Raw genomic sequence first — 22,043 nt, forward strand, 5'->3', positions numbered from 1 at the left:
AAATCTTTTGCCCAGTCTAATGATGCATGGTTCTTCTGTATCCCTGATGCAAAAACTGATTAAAGCAAATCGGAAAATGAAATCTATAGCTTGCCAGAGATTCCTAAAGTACTTGCCTTCCACATTAATCAATCAGCAATGTCTTAGTTCACAAGGGGAAAGATACTGACAAGTTTCTGAGTTCAAATTCACTAAAGAACAAGATGAGGACTGCTCACCAGTATGAAAATCAGCGTAAGCTTTGTAGTACAGGAAGATAAACTCAGGGTCGAGAGCCCAGAATGAGCACTGGCACTGCCTACCGGCAGAGAAGGGCTTCTCACACTGCAATGTGAATTCTACGCAACTACACAACCTTTCACAAGAGAACCTAGTGATATCACACTAGGGAATAAGTTTTGGAACAAGATTCAAATATATATTGGTTCTATTAAAACAAAGGCTTTCTGTAAAATAAAAAGTGGCTTCTGGATCAAAGCCATTAGAACAGAGCATCTTAACTTCATTCTTTCCCCTATATCCTCTTAAAAATAAAAGGGGGATTGGCCTTATGACATAGTGGGTTATGCCACTGCCTGCAATGCTGCTATGCCATATGGGTGCCAGTTTGAGTCCTAGATGTTTCACTTCTGATCCAGCTCCCTGCTGATGCTCCTGAGAGAGCAGAGGAAGATGGCTCAAGTGCTTGGGCCCCTGCCCCCATGTGGGAGACCTGGATGAAGCTCCTGGCTGCTGGCTTCTGCCATTTGGAGAGTGAATGAGCAGATGAAAGATCTCTGTCTCTCCCTCTCTGTAACTCTGCCTTTCAAATAAATAAATGTTTTTTAAAATAAAATGGATTTAAAAAATAAAAACAATCTGTGAGTATGAGAAAACCCAAGAAACAAAGCAATAGAGTTTTGGAAGCTGGGAAACATATGGATAAAGAACTAAAAAGGCCAAATCACAAGTCAATAATAACAAAAAAAAGTCCAAGCTTAAAAATAGCATTGAAATCCTGAATGAAGAGACAGGGTTAAAATGGGGAGGATGAGGTGAAGGCTTTGAGCCAACAATATTTCCCCTTACTTTCTGCTGCCAAATGGATCCCACAGGTATATATGCAGATTCTTCTGTGAGGAACCTGACTAGCCAGGCAAGTTCTAATCTACTGACATCAGAAGTATCACCAAACAGGCCACCTGATTACCCAAAGCAAAGTCCAACTCAACTCCATTTACAAGGAGATGGCATGGTGCAAGCAGCTTGAGTAGCTGTGTGGGAGACTCATATGCCACAATGGAGTACCATTCTGGTCCCAGCTACTCATCATTGGAAGCATTCAATCCAGTTTCCTGCTAATGTGCCTGGAAAGGCAGCAGATGATGGCCCAAGTTCATGGGTCCATGACACCTACATGGAGACCCCAATGAATGGAGTTCCTGGCCCCTAATTTCAACCTGGCCCACCACTGGCTGCTGCAGGCAGTTAGGGAGCGAGCCAGTAGATGGAAGAGTGAACTCATTCTCTTTCCCCTCTCTGTCACTCTACCTTTCAAATAAGCAAATAGGCCAACTTCAAAAAAATTCATTATCATTAAAAAAAAAAAGGGGGCAACTGCTTCACATACTCAATTTCCAACAAGCTCTGTAGACTGAAATTCCTTATCATGGTAGGCAAAGATTCCGAAACATCTGAGAGACTCTTCTAAATGAAAGATAGTAAAGAAAACTCCAAAAAGCCAATGACAACAAAAACCCTTAATGATTTCAGAGAAATACAAGAGATCTTCAAAGCATTCCTGGAAAATGGAATTAAAAGACATTTATTTGGGTGCAAAAAATTTTAAAATCTATGCATAGTTTTTTTCACAATATGCATTTTCAGATAACTTCTTAAATATCTTGCATTGTTTTGATCAAATTCAAATAGTGTTACACAGAAAAAAGCACAGATAAAAAAGATAGTCCTTGGGAATTAAAATCATAGTAGCAAACGTGATAATACAAGAGAATGGATGGAAGATAAAGCTGAGGATATCTTCCAAGTAGAGCAAAAAACACTATAAACAGGAGAAAATAAGTACAAGTCTGGTACAGGAGGTGTATATGCAAGTAAGAGGATTTCTATAAAGAAAATACATCCAGCAAAATGAGAGACAAGAACCATGGAAGTCAGTCAAAAGGGCTAGCATTGTGGCATAACTGGTTAAAACACAGCCTTTGATGCCGGAATCTCGTATAGGCACCAGTTCATGTCCTGGCTGCTTCACTTCTGATCCAGCTCCCTGCTAATGTGCCTGGGAAAGCAGTGGAAGATAGTTTAAGTACTTGAGCCCCTGCACCCATGTGGGAGACCTGGAAGAAGCTCCTGAACCTTAGGTTCAGCCTGGCCAAGCCTTAGCTATTGTGGCCATTGGGGAGTCAACCAGTGGATAAAAGATCTCCTCTCTCTCTCTCTCTCTCTCTAACTCTGTCTCTCAAATAAATAAAATATTTTAAAAAATTTACAAAATATTCCCCATCTTTAAGGATATTTACTGACAGACTAAAAGAGCTATGGAGTCCCCAGCACAATGGCAAAACCAGACTCACAACTAGAATCATCTCCACGGAGCTCTAGAACACTAATGACAAAGACTCTCCTAGCTTCTGGAGGGGAACCAAGAAATTACATGCCAGAGAGCAGGGGTCAACAAGGCCTCACACTTGTCAACATTAACACTGGCATTGCAAAGATGGAGAAATGCTTCAAATTATAAAGGAAAATGATTTTCCAAGGAGAATTCTATGCCCAGCCATGACATTCAAGACCTAAAAGACCTATAAATACTTTCTATCTTCCTTTCTCAAGATGTTATTCATAAAAATGACAATGAACCAAGGAGAAAAAAAAAAAAAAAGGTATGAGCTACAGGAAATGTGATACAACACGGGGAATGCCAGGGAGCAGCTCTCGGGATGGTGGTTCTGTCCAGAGAGGCCAACCAAATAGTACTGGAAAGTTCCGGGTAGAAAGGAAGGTATATTAAAGTTGTCATTCCACGGGGTGGATGTTTATCCAGTTGAAATACCCATCAAGATACCATCAGAGTACTGAGTCTAACTCCCAGTTCTGGCTTCTCACTCCAGCTTCCCGCTATTGCAGACTCTGGGAGACAGCAAGTGATGACTCAGCTACCAGGGTTTCAGCCACACACATTGGCACCATGGATTGTGTTCCCACAACCATGCTCATTGCAGGCATCTGGGGAGTGAACTAGCAGGTGACAGTGCGTTCAGGTTCTCAACTCATCTTTCTAAAAGATTAATTTGAAAGGCAGAGATATCAACTAAATTTTTGAATTCTGAATTGTATAAAAATTAAAGGCTCTCACTCCAAGAGGATCACTGACATTCTTGCAGCCTTGCAATCTAAGCACAGTGTGCCCAGTGAGCCTAGGCCCAAGTGTTACTTAAATACGATTTCTTACCCATGTACTGATGAAGACTGTGCACCACCTGACAGGTAGTCAGCCTACTCCTGAAACTGTGGCAGGCTACAACAAGCATAGAACCAGGAAACAGAACGGCCCACTCCACGTGACGGACCTAGTCCTGACAGTGCTGAGCAGGAGACTGAGTGGGTCACAAAATCATTTCAGAAAGCTAGGATTAGCATATCAAGTAACACATGAATAGGAACTATTCAAGGGGCATTGTGTTTTTAATGTTGTTGAGATACACATTAGTAAATTTTAAAATGCTTTAAGAGAATAACTTGATAAGTAATTATGTATGAGGGAGAAGACAGGAGAATGGGATTAGGGAGAGGCATGCAGGGACTTCAGAATGATAATGCTCTTAAACATGGTGTTTGTTCAGTTGTTACTGCTTTGTTTGTTTTTATCTAGAAGGCAGAGAGATAGGGACACATAGAAATCTTCCTTCAGCTTGTTCATGCCCCCAAATGTCCTCAATAGCCATGGCTGGGCTAGCCAGGCCCAAGCCAGGAACTCAGAACACAAACTGGGTCTCCCAGGTAGGTGACACTGACTCAAGCATTTGGGCCATTACCTACTGCCACTCTGGGTATCAATATGCAGGAAGCTGGAATGGGAAGCAGAACCAGGATGCAAACCCAGGCACTCTGATAAGGGATACTGGTGTATCAAAAGGTATCTTAAATGCTGAGCCAAACACCCACCGTTGGGCTACAATTTTAAAATCAGACTGATAAAACAGGAGAAAAAGCTTTATTACAAAAGTGATGTTACTTCGTAGGACAAACAATACAACACGAACTAAATCCAAGGAATATATTTTTAAGGCAAGTTTGTTGAGAATTTTATCACTCACTCTATGATGCTGCTCAAATATTAGAAAGACCACTAATTCAACAAATTTTTCTGTACTGAAGTGACTCTCACCAATTAGTGACTATCATATTTACATCATAAACACCCAGAGAGCTGATTTTTAAAATTTTTATTATTTTTAAAGATTTGTTTATTTATTTGAAAGGCAGCATGAAGGAGAAGGAGAGGAAGAGAAAGAGAGAGGTATCTTCCATCCACTGGTCCACTCCCCAAATGCCCACAATAGCCAGGGTTGGGTTGAAGCCAAGAGCCAGGAAATCCAAACAGTTTCTCATATGGGTAGTAGGAATCCAAGTATTCGGCCATTATCTATCTGCTGACCTCCAAGGTGCAATAGCAGGAAGTCGGATTGGAAGTGGAGGTGGGACTCCAGCGAGCACTCCAATATGGAATGCGGGTGACCAAGAAGTAGCTTAACCCACTCCACCATAATGTCCACCCTAAGCTGATTTAAAATATATATGTTCAAGAAACAGTTGAGTTCCTACTGTGTATTATCTATTTGTCTAACTTCTGGAGATATATCAGTGAACAAACAAGCAAAAAGCCTTGCTCTCATGTAGCTTATGGGTAAGAAGAAAGCCGATGGGGGAAGAAGAGCCAGGGAGAAAAATAATGTACATGCAGGGTGTCAAATGGTGACAGCTGAGATGGAGTTGGGAAGTGCATTGTGAATACAGATTATTTAAAATAGGTTATTCAAGGGAGGCCTCCCTAGGTGACATTTCAATTTTCACATAAGTCTTTCTCTCTGAGAGAAAAGGTCAACGAAGGACAGTTGGGGGTGGGGTGGGGATGGGGAAGGACAGAGACAAGGGCATACAGCATCTTATAACATCTTTGGCTTTTCCTTTATGTGACACAGAAACCCGTGGAAGAGTTGTAAGCGAGCCATGATCCGACAAAGGTTTTAAAAGGCTCCCTTTGCTGCTGCGCTGAGAAGAGACAGTGTGGGAGCAGGGGAGAGGCAGTCATCACGGCACAGGCTACTTCAGTGATCCACATGAGACAGGAGGTGGGTTAGCTGAGAGTGACAACAGTAAACATGGTGAGCAGACAGATTCAAGAAAGACACAGTTTGAAGAAAGCATAAAGGAGGTTTTATCTGACTGGATTTGGGGTATGATATAAAGGACAGAGTCATGGAAAACTCCAAGAATGTGGCCTCAGAAATTGGAAAGATGGAGTTATCAATTATAATGAATTCTGGAAAGCTACAGAAGCACCTGGATATACAAGTTAGAAAACAAGGGAACTGGTCTGTTAGAGACACTTAATTTGGGTCTACAAAAAGCAGGGGTGGGAAGTGTCTGGCCTGTGGGCCACATCAGGCTGCAAAATCGTATGGTTTGGCCCTGCCAAAGCAAACCACAGGCAGGACTCGAAACTCAGTAAATCTATAACAGCCTAGTTTTGATAATTTTGTATGGACTGCAAATGATGTTATAAATATCCAAATAGACCTTGGCAGAAAAAAAGCTTTCCCCATTTCAGATACAAAGGTATGAAATGCCACAGAACTGGATGAGCTCATGAACAGTTTTGGGGAAGACAGCCATCCTCACCTTCAAGGTGACTTAGTATACCTCAGTTAGGGACCAGTCATCTGATTTTATAAAAAGCTTCCCAGATGATTCTGGTTTATTTCAAAGTTTGAAAAAAAAACCACTGACAAAGGTCAAGATAAACCTCAGGCCAAACTAAAGATTTTTAACTGCAGTTAAAGTTTGATTTTATTCATAGTTTTCTAAGATGAATGCTACACTTTTCCTAACATTCCAAGGGAATTTTTTAGGAAAGATAGATACCTATCATAAATCAGACCATTGACTCCAAATTCCTTTAATTTCCTTCTGTTTTCTGGATCGTTGGTATCATCACCCCAGCAGAATATGACCAGTCCCTTAGCTCTCGCCTCTTGAATATAGGATGGGTTTCTGAGCAGGTCTTCAGTGTGTGCATTTATCCCCTAAGAGAAGAAAAATCAGTTGTTCATGAAAAAGCAATGTATAACTGCACACCCTAAATGCTCACACTTTCTAGATCATTGCTATTTAGAGTGGAGCATACATGAAAGAAAATGTTAGACACAGTTCTTATAATTTACCTTATTCTTCTGACTAAACATTTCACAGACATATATTCAGAATAAATATTACTGACTTTCTATGTGTAATTTATAAACATACAGATATTGAATGTGTGACCAAAAAATTTACTCTAATAGATGCACTATCAAAACAAGGTTATCTGCATTCAATTCACAATAGCTAATATATGGAATCAACTCAGATGTCCATCAACTGAAGACTGAATAGAGAAATTATGGTATATGTACCCCATGGAATACTACATAGCAGTAAAAAAAAAATTCCTGTCGTTTGGAACAAAATAGATACAACTGGAAATCCTCATACTTAGTGAAATAAGCCAGTCCCCAAAAGACAAATATCATATGTGCTCCCTGATCTGTGGTAACTAATAGAGCACCTAACAGGTAATCTATAGAAGTGATATTGACACTTTGATATGTGAGGATTTCGACAGCTTTCATCTTAACTGTGAGAAACAGGTTTTTGTTTTTTTTTTTTTACTATCTGTTGAACTCTTGGTATAGGGTTAATCTTCTGAGTACAAAGTTAGTTGAAAATAGATCTTGTATAAAATAAGAATGGGAATAGGAGAAGGAAGAGGAGGAAAGGTGGGAGCGAAGGTGGCAGGGAGTGTAGGGTGGGAAGAATCACTATGTTCCTAAACTTTTATATATGAAACGCATGAAGTTTGTATACCTTAAATAAAAGGTTTCTATGTAAAAATAAAAATTTAAAAAAACAAGATTATCATTTTTGATGATTCAGAAAATCCACTCAGAAAACTAAACTAAAACTCAGTGTAGGCCTGCAAGATAACTCATTTCTCTTCAATTTAATTTCTTTTCATTCTGAAATCTAACACCCCCAATTTAAAGTAGTTATTTGCTTATCACACATCACTCAAACCTTTAACCATTAGTTGTGTAAAGTAACATGAAACTTACTACTGCTCTAAAACATCAAATTTTTTTTTTTTTGACAGGCAGAGTAGACAGTGAGAGAGAGAGAGAGAGAGAGAGAGAGAGAAAGGTCTTCCTTTGACGTTGGTTCACCCTCCAATGACTGCCGTGGCCAGTGAGCTGCGGCCAGCGCACCGGGCTGATCCAAAGGCAGGAGCCAGGTGCTTATCCTGGTCTCCCATGGGGTGCAGGGCCCAAGTACTTGGGCCATCCTCCACTGCACTCCCTGGCCACAGCAGAGAGCTGGCCCGGAAGAGGGGCAACCGGGACAGAATCCGGCGCCCCGACCGGGACTAGAACCTGGTGTGCCGGTGCCTCAAGGAGCCGCGGTGCCGGCCTCAAATAATATAATATTAAAAAATAAAAATTTAGGCCGGTGCCGCGGCTCACTAGGCTAATCCTCCGCCTGCAGCACTGGCACACCGGGTTCTAGTCCCGGTTGGGGTACTGGATTCTGTCCTGGTTGTTCCTCTTCCAGTCCAGCTCTCTGCTGTGGTCCAGGAAGGCAGTGGAGGATGGCCCAAGTGCTTGGGCCCTACACCCGCATGGGAGACCAGGAGGAAGCACCTGGCTCCTAGCTTCAGATCGGCACGGTGCACTGGCCGCAGCACGCCGGCTCTAGCAGCCATTTGGGGGGTGAACCTACGGAAAAGGAAGATCTTTCTCTCTGTCTCTCTGCCTAACTCTGCCTGTTAAAAATAAATAAAATAAAATAAAAATAAAAATAAAAATAAAAATAAAAATTCAAACTTACCAGAAGATTTTCAAACTGTGCAAAGCTCATTGCAATGGGAGTTGTCCGAGACCTGAGGTCCATGAGCTCAGGGTAAATATCGGATTTTCCTTGAGTCAAAAATAATATGGGATATTTGTTCTGTTTTTGTCGAACCCTAAAAAAGATAATTTAAAGAATTATTTTTCAAGGCCGGCACTGTGGCAGGTTTAGCTGCTACCTGCAGTGCCAGCACCCAATCTTTACAAAAACAAACAAAAAATTACTTTTCATTGGGGAGATCACTATAATATTACTTGTAAATTTTAGAAAATACTAAAAATGTAAAGAAAACAGAAAATATATAATCCCATTATTCAGATATAACATTAACATGTGCTTAGTCAAAAAAGAAATTTAAAATTTTTCTGCATAAGAAATACAATAGAAATAGGCAGTCAGAAGGCCCTTGAGAGCTTACAGTCTGGGGAAGAAGACATGACCTGCAGTACAGTGCAGCACAGGTTTGAGGCTCTAGGATCCAGCAGGCAGGGACTTGTCAGGAGTGGAAGGCACCCCAGCAAGCCAACATAAAGAAATAAGGACAATAAATACAACTTGACTGAGAGGAAAAAATCAAGGCTGAAATATGGATAACTCTCCTACCTTCGGTATACCTCCATGTATACTTCAAATTCTAGCTATACTATAGGAACATAGGAGAAAAAAAAAACATGACTCACATTGTGCAGATATCTGCATCAAATGAAGAAAACACTATTCTCCTCTTCCCAGAGTTTTCCAAAACGGTTTTTAAAATTATATCCAAAAACAGATTCATGTCAAAATATGTTGATAAGTTACCATCCCACATCCCATCCTGTATGAAAAGGAAATGAAAGACATTACATGCTGCAAAAGCACAAGGTTGGGGAAAAAATCTTATCCAACTCATTTTTCAATCTATAGAAACTGTTATTTTAATGTGTATATTCAAGGTACACAACAATATGTTACAGGATAAATATAGTAAAAAGGATACTAAATTGAGGCATCATCTCACAGTTCCCCTTTTTTGCTTCTGTGGCAGAAGTAGCTAAGGGGCGGTGTTGTGGCATAGTGGGTAAATGGTCTCCTGCAATGCGAACATCACATATGTGCACTGGTTTGATTCCCAGCTGCTTCACTTCCAATCCAGCTCCCTGCTAATGCACCTGGGAAAAGCAGCAGAGGATGGCCACGTGCTTGGACCCTGCACCCACATGAGCGACCTGGATGAAACTCCTAGCTTCTGCCTGGCTCACCCTTGGCTGTTGCAGCCATCTGGAGTGAGAGCCAGCAGATGGAAGATCTCTCTCTCTCTGTCTCCTCTGCTAACTCTGACTTTCAAATAAATTATTAAATCTTTAAACCAAAGATCGGCTAGAACCTATTCACTAGAATCTCGTAATACAATACAATTTTAACACATATAGTCTTCATGTTGTACTTTAGATTTCTGGACCATTCATTCTACTTATCTATTTTTGTATCCTTTGACCTACATCTCCTCACCATGCAAAATCACTGCTTTGTCAGATTCCACCTATAAGCAAGATCATTCAAAACTTTTCCTGCTATATCTCATTTATTTGACTTAGCATAAGGTCCTCCAGGCTCATCTGTTGCGGCAAATGTCAAGATGTTCTTTTTTAGAACCAAATAAGGGGCTGGCACTGTGGCACAGCAGGTTAATGCCCTGGCCCGAAGTGCCGGTATCCCACATGGGCGCCGGTTAGAGACCTGGCTGCTCCACTTCCGATCCAACTCTCTGCTATGGCCTGGGAAAGCAGTCGAAAATGGCCCAGGCCCTTGGGCCCCTGCACCCGCATGGGAGACCTGGAAGAAGCTCCTGACCCTGGCTTCAGATCGGCACAGCTCCGGCCATTGCGGCCAACTGGGGAGTGAACCATCAGATGGAAGACCTCTCTCTCTCTCTCTCTCTGCCTCTCCTTTCTCTTTGTAACTCTTTAAAATAAATAAATAAATCTAAAAAAAAAAAAAAAGAACCGAATAATTATTCCATTGTATGTGTGTGTGTATCTGTTTCTTCATCCCTTTCTCGCTGATGAATACTTTGGTTGCTCCCCTACCTCCTCTATTGTGAATATTGTTACAATTATCTTTTACAAGGCAGTGATTTCACTTCCTTTTTCTACATGTTCAGAAGAGAGGTGGCTATGTTATATAATTGCCCTGGTTATTTATTATTAGATTTATATTATTACAATTAAAAATTGTTAGATTATATTTTTATTGGAAACTTCAATACTGTTTTTATCATTTAAACTCCCACCAACAGTGTACAAGAACTGCCTTTTCTACAAACCCTCACTAACATTTACCTTTTGACTTTTTGATGACTGTCATACTAACAAGTGTGAGTTGGTAGCTCACAGTTTTTTTGACCAATTATTATTTTGCAGATGAGGAAACCAAAGGCCTGAAAAGATTAAGTGACTTGCCAAGACCACACAGCTACTTAGTGATGGTACAGCAGGTGTAGAAACTAAATCTGAAGTCTGATATGACTTTAAAATATCTTTATGGCGGCCGGCACTGTGGCACAGAAGGTTAAACCTCCGCCTGCCCATCCCATATGGGCACCAGTTCAAGTCCAGGCTGCTTCACTTCCGATCCAGCTCCCTGCTAACATGCCTGGCAAAGCAGCAATGGATGGCCAAAGTACTTGGGCCCCTGCACTCATCTGGGAGACCCGAAAGAAGCTCTTGGCTCCAGCCTGGCCCAGCCCTGATCATTGTAGCCATCTGGGGAGTGAACCAGCAGATGGAAGATCTGTCTTTCTCCTTCTCTCTATATATTTCTGCCTTTCAAAGAAAAAAACCTTTATAAAAAAATCTTTATATAGCCTTCATAAATGATAAGATACTTCACTGGCTGAGACCCTATTAATTATGAACTTACCAGCTACCAAAAAACTCAAATACTCCTATTATTTATAAAAACATTATTTACTATGAATTACCAGTTAAAAATCTCATTATTTGGGTCTTAAACATATCAAGTATACTTAGACAATTAAAATAATGGAGTTATGATACAAAGAGCTTTATTGACATCCAAATATTAAATGTCTTAAGATATTAATCATGAAAATAATTCTAGATGCTCAGAAAACCAAATCATATATTTGAAATATCTCAGTTGGAAATGCCTTTACTATGTTAACCAGAATCAGCCTGTCATAAATAGAATGATTTGAAGGCAGTTACATATTACTGTAACCAAAACTTACTCCAGGATATCAGTCTGAGTAACTGATCATAATACTTAACTACTTCCAAACTTCTGACCAAGCACCCTATCGATTTATACATATATCCTCCTCTAGGATATATTTAATATGTACTTTAGGGGCCACTACTGTGATACAGCAGGTTAAGCTACTGGTTGCAACAGTGGCACCCATATCATAGTGCCAGTTTGTGTCCCAGTTAACTCCACTTCTGATCCAGCTTCCTGCTAATGTGCCTGGGAAGACCAAGAGAAAGGATGGCACAAGCACTTGGGACACTGCCATCCATGTTAAAAACCAGAATGGAGTTCCTGGCTCGACTTCAGCCTGGCCTATACCTTACTGTTGTAGCCAGAGGCGGAGTGAACCAGCAGATGGAAGATGGCCTGCTCTCTGTCACTCTGCCTTTCAAATAAACCAACAAACACACATATTTTTAAAGTTACTTTAATTGCTGTTTCCCCCAACAAGAATATATGTTCTAGGAAAGCTGGGCCTTATTTGTTTTGTTCACTACTTAATCCAAGCACTCAGAACTTAGCCAGCAGCTGCTTTTCAATAAATATTTGTTGAACAAGGAAAGATTAAATCCAAGAGTGATTTAAAACACAGCTGCAGAAATTTCTTTTCCTGGGAAACTACTATTAGCCAATAGAAAACTACTCAGGAAATTGTTTAAAACATATGTTTACATAAGAAATAAGTAAAGAAAAAAACAGAGAATCTGTCCATTTTTTAAGTATTCCCGGAAACCATCTGTATTAATGTGTACACAAGACACATGTACAAGGAATGTCTGCAATAAATTTCAAGTACTGACATATTAATGTAAGTGTGATAATGCTTTAATACAAAGGTCCAAAAAGCACTGTGCTTGCTGGAAGAAGCCACAAAAAATTTAAGTATTATTTATTCCATTAAAATACAGACAGACAAGAATGAAGGAATTTTTTTTAAATGTGGGTAGGGAAGAATGAAAAACATCTCTTGCATACAGAACTACTTACCCTTTGTTGACAGATCCACTTTATTTCTATGTTAAACCCTACATCTTCCGGCAAAGAATCTAAAACCTAAAGTTTTGTTTGTTGGTGGCCAATTGTTTTGTTTTTGGTGAAACAGTGGCAGAAAAAGAAGAAAAGTAAAAGAATTATTACAAAAAGGCAATCACTACAAATATATTACTAGTAAGAATAAAATGCTTTGTGTTTTCAGCATAAACCACTATCTTCTCATACCAAGCTGACAAACCTGGTTGATGCTTTTTTACATTAAATAAGAAGATCAAAAGGAACAGCAAATTCACTAGCCTCAGGCAACATCTATGATAAGCAATCACCACCCCACCATGAAAATCCTTAATGTAAAATCTTTTTCATCATTGTTACTGAACACTGAATGTCATGAATTCCAAGCATGGGTCTTGTTTTCTGAATTGTCTTCAGGCAGTTCAATCTACTTTACTAAGATATGATTATGGTGCTGGCGCTAGTGCCGGTTCAAGTTCTGGCTGCTCCACTTCAAATCCAGCTCTCTGCTATGACCTAGGAAAGCAGCAGAAGATGGCCCAAGTCATTGGGCCCCTGCAACCGCATGGGAGACCCGGAGGAAGCTCCTGGCTCCTGGCTTTGGATTGGTGCAGTTCTGGCTATCGAGACCAACTGGGGAGTGAACCAGCAGACAGAAGACCTCTCTCTCTGTCTCTGGCTTTGTCTTTTCTTCACTCTCTGACTTTCAAATAATAAATAAATAAATCTTTCAATAATAAATAAATAATAAATATTTCAAATAAATAAATAAATGTTAAAGACATGATTACATGGAAAAAAAAATACATGAGTTTTAGCTTGTTTTGAAAGTGATAATACCAATAAGCCCTTGAAACGATGTTGTTCACAAGTTAAAGATTTTGCTGGGGTTCAGAAATCAAAGGTTATAAAGAGCAAGGAGGGCCAGCATTGTGGCGTAGCAGATTAAGCCTCCACCTATGATGCCAGCATCCCTTTTGGGAGCTGGTTCAAGACCTGGGTGCTCCACTTCTGATCCAGATCCCTGCTAATGTGTCTGAGAAAGCAGCAGAAGATGCCCTAAGTCCTTGAGCCCCCGCATCCCCACATGGGAGACCCACAAGAAGTTCCAGGCTCCTAGCTTCAGCCTGGCCCAGCCCTAGCTATTGTAGCTGTTTGGGGAGTGAACAAGTAGATGGAGATCTCTCTCTTCCTCTCTATGTAACTCTTTCAAATAAATTATTTTAAAAAGATGATATATGACATCTATTTTATACAGCAAATAAAAGTATATTAACATAACTTAGAGGTGAGACCTGGACTCTACACTAACCAGCTAAGCACAAAGTACAGTATGTAAGAGTTTATACTCAAAATTTATATGGGGCTCCTTGATTTTCTTCTCCTATACCTAGAAGCCTTATTTATTGAATGTAGCCATACTTTTATCAGACTAATGCCAAATTTTAAAACGAGGATAACAGCATGATTTAGGATTGCAACTGTTAAACATCAGATGTATAAGAAGACTGTCTTTATACTGCTAATGGTGTATTTGGCATTTGTTTTTAAATTTCTCATTAATTAAATGACAGTAATGGCAAAGTGAGTTGGTTTTTATGTGTGTAACTACTTGGCTAAATAAAAGTTGTCAAATACTTCACATATAATTTAAAAAATATGATTCAAAAGTCTGGGCATTATGAGCTTTCTGAAACCCAAATGAGTTTAGACTTTTGAAGCAGATGGAGTGATCTCACTTTGCTGGGCTTCATAAATATATAAGAACTATAGATGCCATGAGGACTACATTAGGCGCTCTCTTGTGGCATCCTTTTAGCGCAGTGAACAATCAGTACTTAATTTACTTTTAACCACTTGAGCTACCTTTAATGATTTAGATTCCCTTATGAATTCCTTCTCAGGTGAATACATACCTAAATATCTTAAGCTAGGCAATGGAGTCAGTGGGAGCGAAAGCAGAGAGTGAAAGCAGAAAGCGAAAGTCTCTGTCATCTGCAGAGGCTCTTTCCTGGTGCTGCCAAAGCAGCTTTTATAGGAACTTTTGCCAGGTTTTTAAGAGTTTTCATGGCTGCTTCTGCTTCTCGGTGAATTCTTGAAATTTCTATCTCATTTTAAGTGATGAGGGCACTTATTTTCTTTGCTTGGAGAATCTCATTTCTCTCCAAAAGCTATGGAACACTATTAAACATGGTAAAAATGCCATCTTCCATCCCCTTCCTGTTTATACACAGAAATATGTGAATGTACTCTTCTTACCAAATTAACCCACTGAGATGAGAATTTTTTATTTAAGCAGATGTTACTCCTTTAAAAAAAGTAGCACAGTACAACCATGCAGGGGGATGTCTCTTTTAAAGATCAATGACAATAAAATTTATTTTAAAGTTGTCTGATACAGCCTTTTTAGTGCCTATTTAAGACATCAAAATAAATCATTCAGATGATAACAGAATTAATGAGAGTCTTGCCCTGGTTTCCTCAAGGAACTTACCATTTTAAGAGAAGGAAATGGCTGATTTTCAGAAAAGGAATTTTCTTCTTCAACCACAGATTCTAGAATTTCAAATGATAAAAACTCAATAAATAAAATGCTACTATATAACCAAGATCCTTAGTGGGTAGCTACAGTAATTATGGGATTCTTTCACATATGGTATTTTGAAGGCTCTTATATTTGTTACTTTTGATCATTAAAAATTTAGTTGTCTAAAGTATCTTTCATGTAGACTAGCTGGCAACAAACACTTAAAGACCATAGTCTGGGTTGTAAGAATATATTATTTCCGTATAAAAATCATAATACATAAGATCTTCAAAATGTGTAAAATTGATATCAGGGAAAGCCACTGAGGTGGGCTTTTGGTGTAGCAGTTGAGACACTATTCAGGACGTTCACATCCCATGCCTGGGTTTGACTCCCAGACTGCTCCTGATTCCAGCTTCCTGCTAATGTCTACCCTGGAAGGCAGCAGGTGACAGACTGCCACCTTCATGGGAGAAAGCTCTTGACTTCAGCTTGGTTCAGTCCCACCCGATTTGCAGAGTGCACCTATATTTGGAGAGTGAACCAGTGGATAAGAGATCACTGTCTCTCTGCTTTTCAAATAAATTAAAAGTTTAAAAAACAAAAACCAATGAGCTTCCAAATATTTCTGAACCAAAATAAACACCTTTTAATTTCATTTTTTTAAAAAAGAAGATTTATTATTTATTTAAAAGTCAGAGTTAGAGAGAGAGAAAGAGAGAGAGAGGTCTTCCACCCACTGGTTCACTCGCCAGATGGCTACAACAGCTGGAGCTGCACCAATCCGAAGCCAAGACCAAGGAGCTTTCTCCAGATCCCCAATGTGGGTGGTGGGGCCCAAGAACTTGGGCCATTCTCTACTGCTTTCCCAGGCAACAGCAGAGAACTGGATCAGAAGTGGAACATCCAGGACTCGAACTGGTGCCCATATGGGATGCCAGCACTGCAGGTGGCGGCTTCACCCACTACACTACTCTTTTAAAAGTAGTCACAAGAGACTGGTGCTGTGGTGTAACAGGTAAGGATGCTTCCTGTAATGCCGACATCCCAAATGGCACCAGTTCACATTCTGGCTGCTCCACTTGCTATCCAGCTCCCTGCTAATGTGCCTGGGAAAGCAGCAGCAGATGAACCAAGTCCTTGGGCCTCTGCCACCCAACTGGGAAACCTGGAAGAAGCTCCTGGCTTCAGACTGGTCCAGCTCTGGCAGCCACAGCCATCTGGAGAATGAACCAGCAGATGGAAGACTGTCTCTCTGTAACTTTACCTTTCAAATAAATAAAACTCTTAGAAAAAAAAATTCTGATCATCAAGCTAAGAAAATAAAATGGTTACTATATACACATTTATTAACTAATAATATATGTAAGGTCTTCACATTTATAAAATCACATTCAGATGGTCCAGTGTTATATTCCTCAAAAATCTATTAAGATGGGTAGGAAATACTCTACTAATACTAACTACGAAACAAAATGCATTTCCCACAGTGGTACATACCTTTCCGATCCTTAGACTTCAGTGCAGTCACATGAGAGAGCTAGAAAACACAAAAAATGCAATCAGAAAAAAGTGTTTTAGTTTATGAAGAGTTGGTTAATAAAACTGGAAAAGCTACCAAGGTAGACTGTAAAATATAGATTTATCAATTCCTAACAATAAGTGCTAACCACCGTGCATATTTAAAATGCACATACACATTATGATCAAATACTCAAAGAATGTAAAATTCGTAAGCTAAGCAACTAGGTATCTAAAGACAATGGGAAGAAAAATCATGTAAAATTACACAGTACAACCAAAACACAAAGATTTTGGAGATTAACATGTCTAAAAACTAGCACATTAAAGGATTATTGTAAAACAGGTGCAGGTGATATAAAGGGCTACTGAATATCAGAAGGAGCCTAAGACTATGAAGCTGAAGAGCTAGTTCTTAGGCCTACAAGTATTTATGGCCTAGTTCCCTATGAAGTACCAAAAACCAGTGTTGTCCTTAGAGATGTGAGAGAAGGCAGATTAGCACAAACCCACTCTCTCAAATTATAACAAAAAACTAAAGCACACTCTTAACTAAAGCATGATGCGTATATAATCATTCCTGGGTGCAAAGAGAATGCTACTATATATAAGCAAGTAAAAGTAGTCCTAAAGCTAAAGGATAATTTTTATTTTATTCTACTGTTACTACCTTTAACAACTGGAGTTGGTCAAATGTTAATTCCTTTACTGGAATTTCAAACAGTTCAACTGGATCAGCTTCAAATTTCTAAAAAAAAAAAAAAAAAAAAAAAGAGAGAGAGAGAGAGAAATAGGCACCAAATTATTATTGAGTGTTTACATGAGACAGGCCTAATAACTTGTTAAACAATGATAACTATTAGGTAGCCACTGTGATACCATATAAGAAAGCCCTCCTTACTAGCTCCCAGCTCTTTATTCCGGCTTTTACTTTTAAAGTAGGTGGGGAATGCCTGAAAGAGAAAATCTTCAGGAAGGAAGTAGTGGCACTGAAGACACAATGAAAGATAGGGAGAAGTGGGTTGTCATTTCTCTTATTTCCTGTCATGCTATTTAACATTCTGACAACAGCTACACTGCCTGACTGGGTTTCACTCACAAGCAAGTCTGTTCTATTAGGCTTTAATGCCATATCAAATGATAAAGTGTCACACTGTTAAAAACACCTCTATCTTCTATTTGTGAGTTAAGGTAACACCAATAAATAGCAGTCCAACAAATATACTAAAATCCATTAATTCAGTAGTGTACAATTAGTGTGAAACTGTATTTGCATAGTTGTTCTGGAAGAATAAATAAGAAACTATTAAAGAAAAGTAGTGAGGCCAAGAAAAAAAATAAAAATTTGTTTTTCACTTCATCACCATCTGAACTACTTGCAGTTTTTCTGAGTATGATTTTTTTGTAAGAAAAATGCCAGCTTTTTTCTAAAAAAATTAAAACTCAGCCTAAAAATATATGTAATTCATTACTTCCCTTACCCAATTAATTCATTCAGGTCTGCTTTAGTGCAAGACAGAGTCTAGTAAAAACATACTCTTCAATTAGAAATGATACTTTCACAGATTTTTACAAATTATAGGTAGATTCATTCATCTCATTCTTGGCTAGCAAGATCCTTTTTACTGCATTAATGTTCCCCCACAGCAAAAACAACCAGCTCCATTTCTGCCAAGTTATTCTACTCTTGTCAACTGAATAGATGCATCTCCTTCTGCCCTGTTCCTAGTAGCATACCACACATCACACTATACCACAATAACCCAACCCCCTGGGACTCTGGTTAAAATCTGATAGCAGGTGGAGCCAGGTGCTAATTTTTGACTGTGGCTCTTCCTGCTTTAGCCAAATCCTATCAGTCTGTTAACAGAGAAAGTGTAAAACAGAAACAGATGGAAACCTAAGAAACAAACATGATAATTCCTGGTCTCCTGCCCCAATTCAGTGACAGTGGCAGAGAGAACCCACCTGGAATGTCCCTTGGTTAGCAACACAAAAGAACACATTCAGCAATACAGAGACTACATTCTGGGAAATTAACATTCTTACATCATTCTCAATGTAGTAACAGCTCGAGAAAGGAAAGTACTGGCATTAATTGCCAAAAAACTGAATTGACTCTTTTTAACTAAAAATACAACAAAGTTCTAATTTTTAAGCTGTTTACCTAACAGAAAAATAGTTTAAAATGAAGGAATTTCAACATACCTTCTTCATAGTCAAGCAACAAGTGAGATCATGATATACCACAGGCACAAAGTCCTTTGAAAGGTGTACATCAAATTCCACAAAGGCTGCACCCTGACAGAAATAAAGTATTTAAAAAATATTATTTGGTGTACAATGTATCTGAAAGTATGAGGACATCAAAAACTTTTCATTATAAAAGTATAGGCTTGTACATAAAACTCCCTGCTGATTGAATTTCTTCTTTTTTTTCTTCTGTGAAAGCACAGCAACTTTTTCATGGCAAAAAATGGGCACAGATCCATTTGAAAACAGCTCCCCCACAGGTGTCAGTTCTGCTACTGCTAACAGCAGCACTGAAACCTGACAGGACCTGGAGTACAGGGCTCCCTCGCCTTGCTGCCCTGCTATCTTAGCTGGACAGGGAAACCCAAAGATGAGGCAATGGAGGAGTAAGCTGCAGAGCCTCCGAAACACACTCCCTGGGACATCTGAGTAATAAACTTAAGAGCCAGAAACTAGCAAAATGTCAGAAGTGGACTAAAGAGGAAGCTAAAATTGCTCAACACAGAAAACAAATGGGCAAAAAGATCGATGGATGTGCCAGATTTCCTGATGGAAGCAGAAACAGATGAGGCAGATGGGAATTACAGTTAAGAATGTATTTTAAAAGTTGGATCCATCATTTTTTGGCCATTTGGCTAAGATCAAGTGTAAAAGTGAATCCATTCTATGAATTAATTCAAATAAAGGCCAAAAACATAGAAAGACATATAAATGTGTACATTTACTGAAAGCAAGCCAGCTGGGATCAAAGGAAGCAGGGTCTGAGAATCTGTGTGCGGCCCACAGAAGAGCAACACAAGAATGGGTGGATGTATTTCTAAACTTACAGTGGGTTGTCATAGCAGGGGAGCAACTCGTGTAGACTTACAGACTCCAGACAACCAGAGGCTCAAATTATGCCTATGAAGTTTACTTCCTTAGTGATACCTATGATAGCAAAGCCCACCATCCCTAAATAGTTCTATTAAACATTTTAGCTTTCTAGTTTACATGTTTAATTTTACAAAAATCAACATTGTTTTGGAAGATAGTCTTAATAAGAGACAAAAGCTAATCCCAAAATTCATTTGGAGACTCCAAAAGTCAATAGATCAAAACACCTTCAAAGATGTTAACATTAAGATGTTAATAAACAATTAGTAAGATTTTAAAAATGTGATCCTTGGGGCCAGCGCTGTGGCAGAGCGGATAAAGCTGCCTTCAGTGCTGGCATCCCATATGGGTGTTGGTTCGAGTCCTGGCTGCTCCACTTCTAATCTAGTTCTCTGCTATGGCCTGGGAAAGCAGTAGAAGATGGCCCAAGTCTTTGGGCCCCTGCACCCACGTGGGAGACCTGGAAGAAGCTCCTGACCCTGGCTTCGGATCAGCACAGCTCTGGCTGTTGCAGCCAATTGGGGAGTGAACCAGCAGATGGAAGACCTGTCTCTCTGCCTCTCCTTCTCTAACTCTGACTTTCAAATAAATAAATAAATCTTAAAAAAATGTGATTCTTACAAGTTTTAAGAATTTCACCAGAATACAGAAGACGGCAACTTAATAAAATCCTCTTTCAAAAAAAATAGAGAACCTGAAAATTCCTTAATGGAGCCATCATATTTTTATAGCTAACAAAATGTTTCTATTAGTTAGCTATGGTGAAAAAAAAGTTAGCTATGGTGAACTAAAACTGCCCCCAAGTTATGAATCAATATATTCATAGATTAATATCATCTTTCAACACAAAGACAAAACTATCTGTTATTAATATTTAAGGCATTAAAATAATTGCTACAATCAATTTAACATGTTATGAATTATAAATTGTATTATTATTTTGTATACCACAAAGAAGAGAAGAATATTGCTAATTAAACCATGACTCAAAGTTAGGGTGTAGGGAAAAGTGCTTGGCCTTCAAGTTAAGCCAGCAGTTGAGACACCAGCATCCCATATGGGAGTGCCTAGGTTCAAGTTCTGGCTTAGCTCCTGATTCTAGCTTCCTGCTAATGTGTACTTGGGAGCACAGACCATAACAGCTCCTCTGGCTGACTCCCTGCCTCGCACATGAGACTCAGCTGGTATAGGCATTTGGGGGAATGAACCAGCATACAGGAGCACAATCTCGCGAATAAATTTTTAAAAAAGAACCTAACATGTAAAACCAATTCCAATTTCAGAGAGGCTTTCTGGTCAGGTATAGAGAAACAGGTTGAGGAAAAAAAAAAATCCCAGGTGTATTTTTTCTCAAGTTTCAGCTTTTTAAAAAGCTAGGGGCAGGGCCAACGCTGGGGCACAGCAGGTTAACACCCTGGCCTGAAGTGCTGGCATCCCATATGGGCGCCAGTTCTAGTCCCGGCTGCTCCTCTTCCGATCCAGCTCTCTGCTATGGCCTGGGATAGCAGTAGAAGATGGCCCAAGGTCTTAGACCCTTGCACCCGCGTGGGAGACCCTAAGAGGCTCCTGGCTGCTGATCGGTGCAGCTCCGGCCATTGTGGCCATCTGGGGAGTGAACCAGTGGATGGAAGACCTCTCTCTCTGTCTCTACCTCTCTGTGTAACTCTTTGAAATAAATAAAACAAATCTTGAAAAAAAAAAAAAATGCTAGGGGCCAGCGCTGTGGCATAGAGGGTAAAACCACTGCCTACAGTGTCAGCATCCTGTATGGGCCCATGAGTCCTGGCTGTTCCGCTTCTTTTTTTTTTTTTTAAAGACTTTTTTTATTTATTTACTTGAAAGAGTTACAGAGAGAGGTAGAGGTAGAGACAGAGACAGAGACAGAGACAGAGACACACATAGAGAGAGAAAGAGAGAGAGAGAGAGGTTTTCCATCCGCTGGTTCACTCCCCAGATAGCCGCAACAGCTGGAGCTACGCTGATCCGAAGCTAGGAGCCAGGAGCTTCTTCTGGGTCTCCCACTTGGGTGCAGGGGCCCAAGGACTTGGGCCATCTTCTACTGCTTTCCCAGGCCATAGCAGAGAGCTGGATCAGAAGTAGAGCAGCCCAGGCCGGCGCCACGGCTCACTAGGCTAATCCTCTGCTTGCGGCGCCCACATCTCGGGTTCTAGTCCGGGTCGGGACGCCGGATTCTGTCCTGGTTGCTCCTCTTCCAATCCAGCTCTATCTGCTGTGGCCCAGGAAGGCAGTGGAGGATGGCCCAAGTGCTTGGGCCCTGCACCCAAGTGGGAGACCAGGAGGAAGCACCTGGCTTCTGGCTTCGGATTGGCGCAGCGCGCCAGCCATAGCGGCCATTTGGGGGGTGAACCAATGGAAGGAAGACCTTTCTCTCTGACTCTCTGTCTCTCAGTGTCTATAACTCTCTGTCTGTCAATCTCTCTCACTG

At 40.0% G+C, this 22,043-nt stretch overlaps 1 protein-coding gene across 6 annotated transcripts in view; it reads right to left on the minus strand.

Annotated features, from left to right (window-relative positions):
- GPCPD1 (glycerophosphocholine phosphodiesterase 1) overlaps window positions 1–22,043 on the minus strand; it is a 60,891-nt gene that overhangs the window by 4,483 nt on the left and 34,365 nt on the right. For 5 of the 6 annotated variants that reach the window (XR_016215898.1, XR_016215897.1, XM_089307253.1 and 2 more), the window contains 8 exons: window positions 18,680–18,772; window positions 17,142–17,219; window positions 16,451–16,490; window positions 14,918–14,979; window positions 12,403–12,468; window positions 8,844–8,980; window positions 8,143–8,278; window positions 6,145–6,305 (listed from right to left, as the gene is read on the minus strand). Coding sequence is in view for 4 of the 6 variants with exons in the window: in XM_089307253.1 (XP_089163379.1) it covers window positions 6,145–6,305; window positions 8,143–8,278; window positions 8,844–8,980; window positions 12,403–12,468; window positions 14,918–14,979; window positions 16,451–16,490; window positions 17,142–17,219; window positions 18,680–18,772 (773 nt within the window). In the remaining 2 variants the exon portion in view is untranslated. Of the gene's footprint in view, window positions 1–4,430; window positions 5,361–6,144; window positions 6,306–8,142; window positions 8,279–8,843; window positions 8,981–12,402; window positions 12,469–14,917; window positions 14,980–16,450; window positions 16,491–17,141; window positions 17,220–18,679; window positions 18,773–22,043 lie in introns of those variants that run through there. The other variant, XM_008256282.5, reaches the window with a different exon arrangement.

Source organism: Oryctolagus cuniculus, chromosome 11, assembly GCF_051225735.1.
Source record: "Oryctolagus cuniculus isolate XC-2025 breed Fujian yellow rabbit chromosome 11, ASM5122573v1, whole genome shotgun sequence".
Taxonomy (NCBI): Eukaryota; Metazoa; Chordata; class Mammalia; order Lagomorpha; family Leporidae; genus Oryctolagus; species Oryctolagus cuniculus.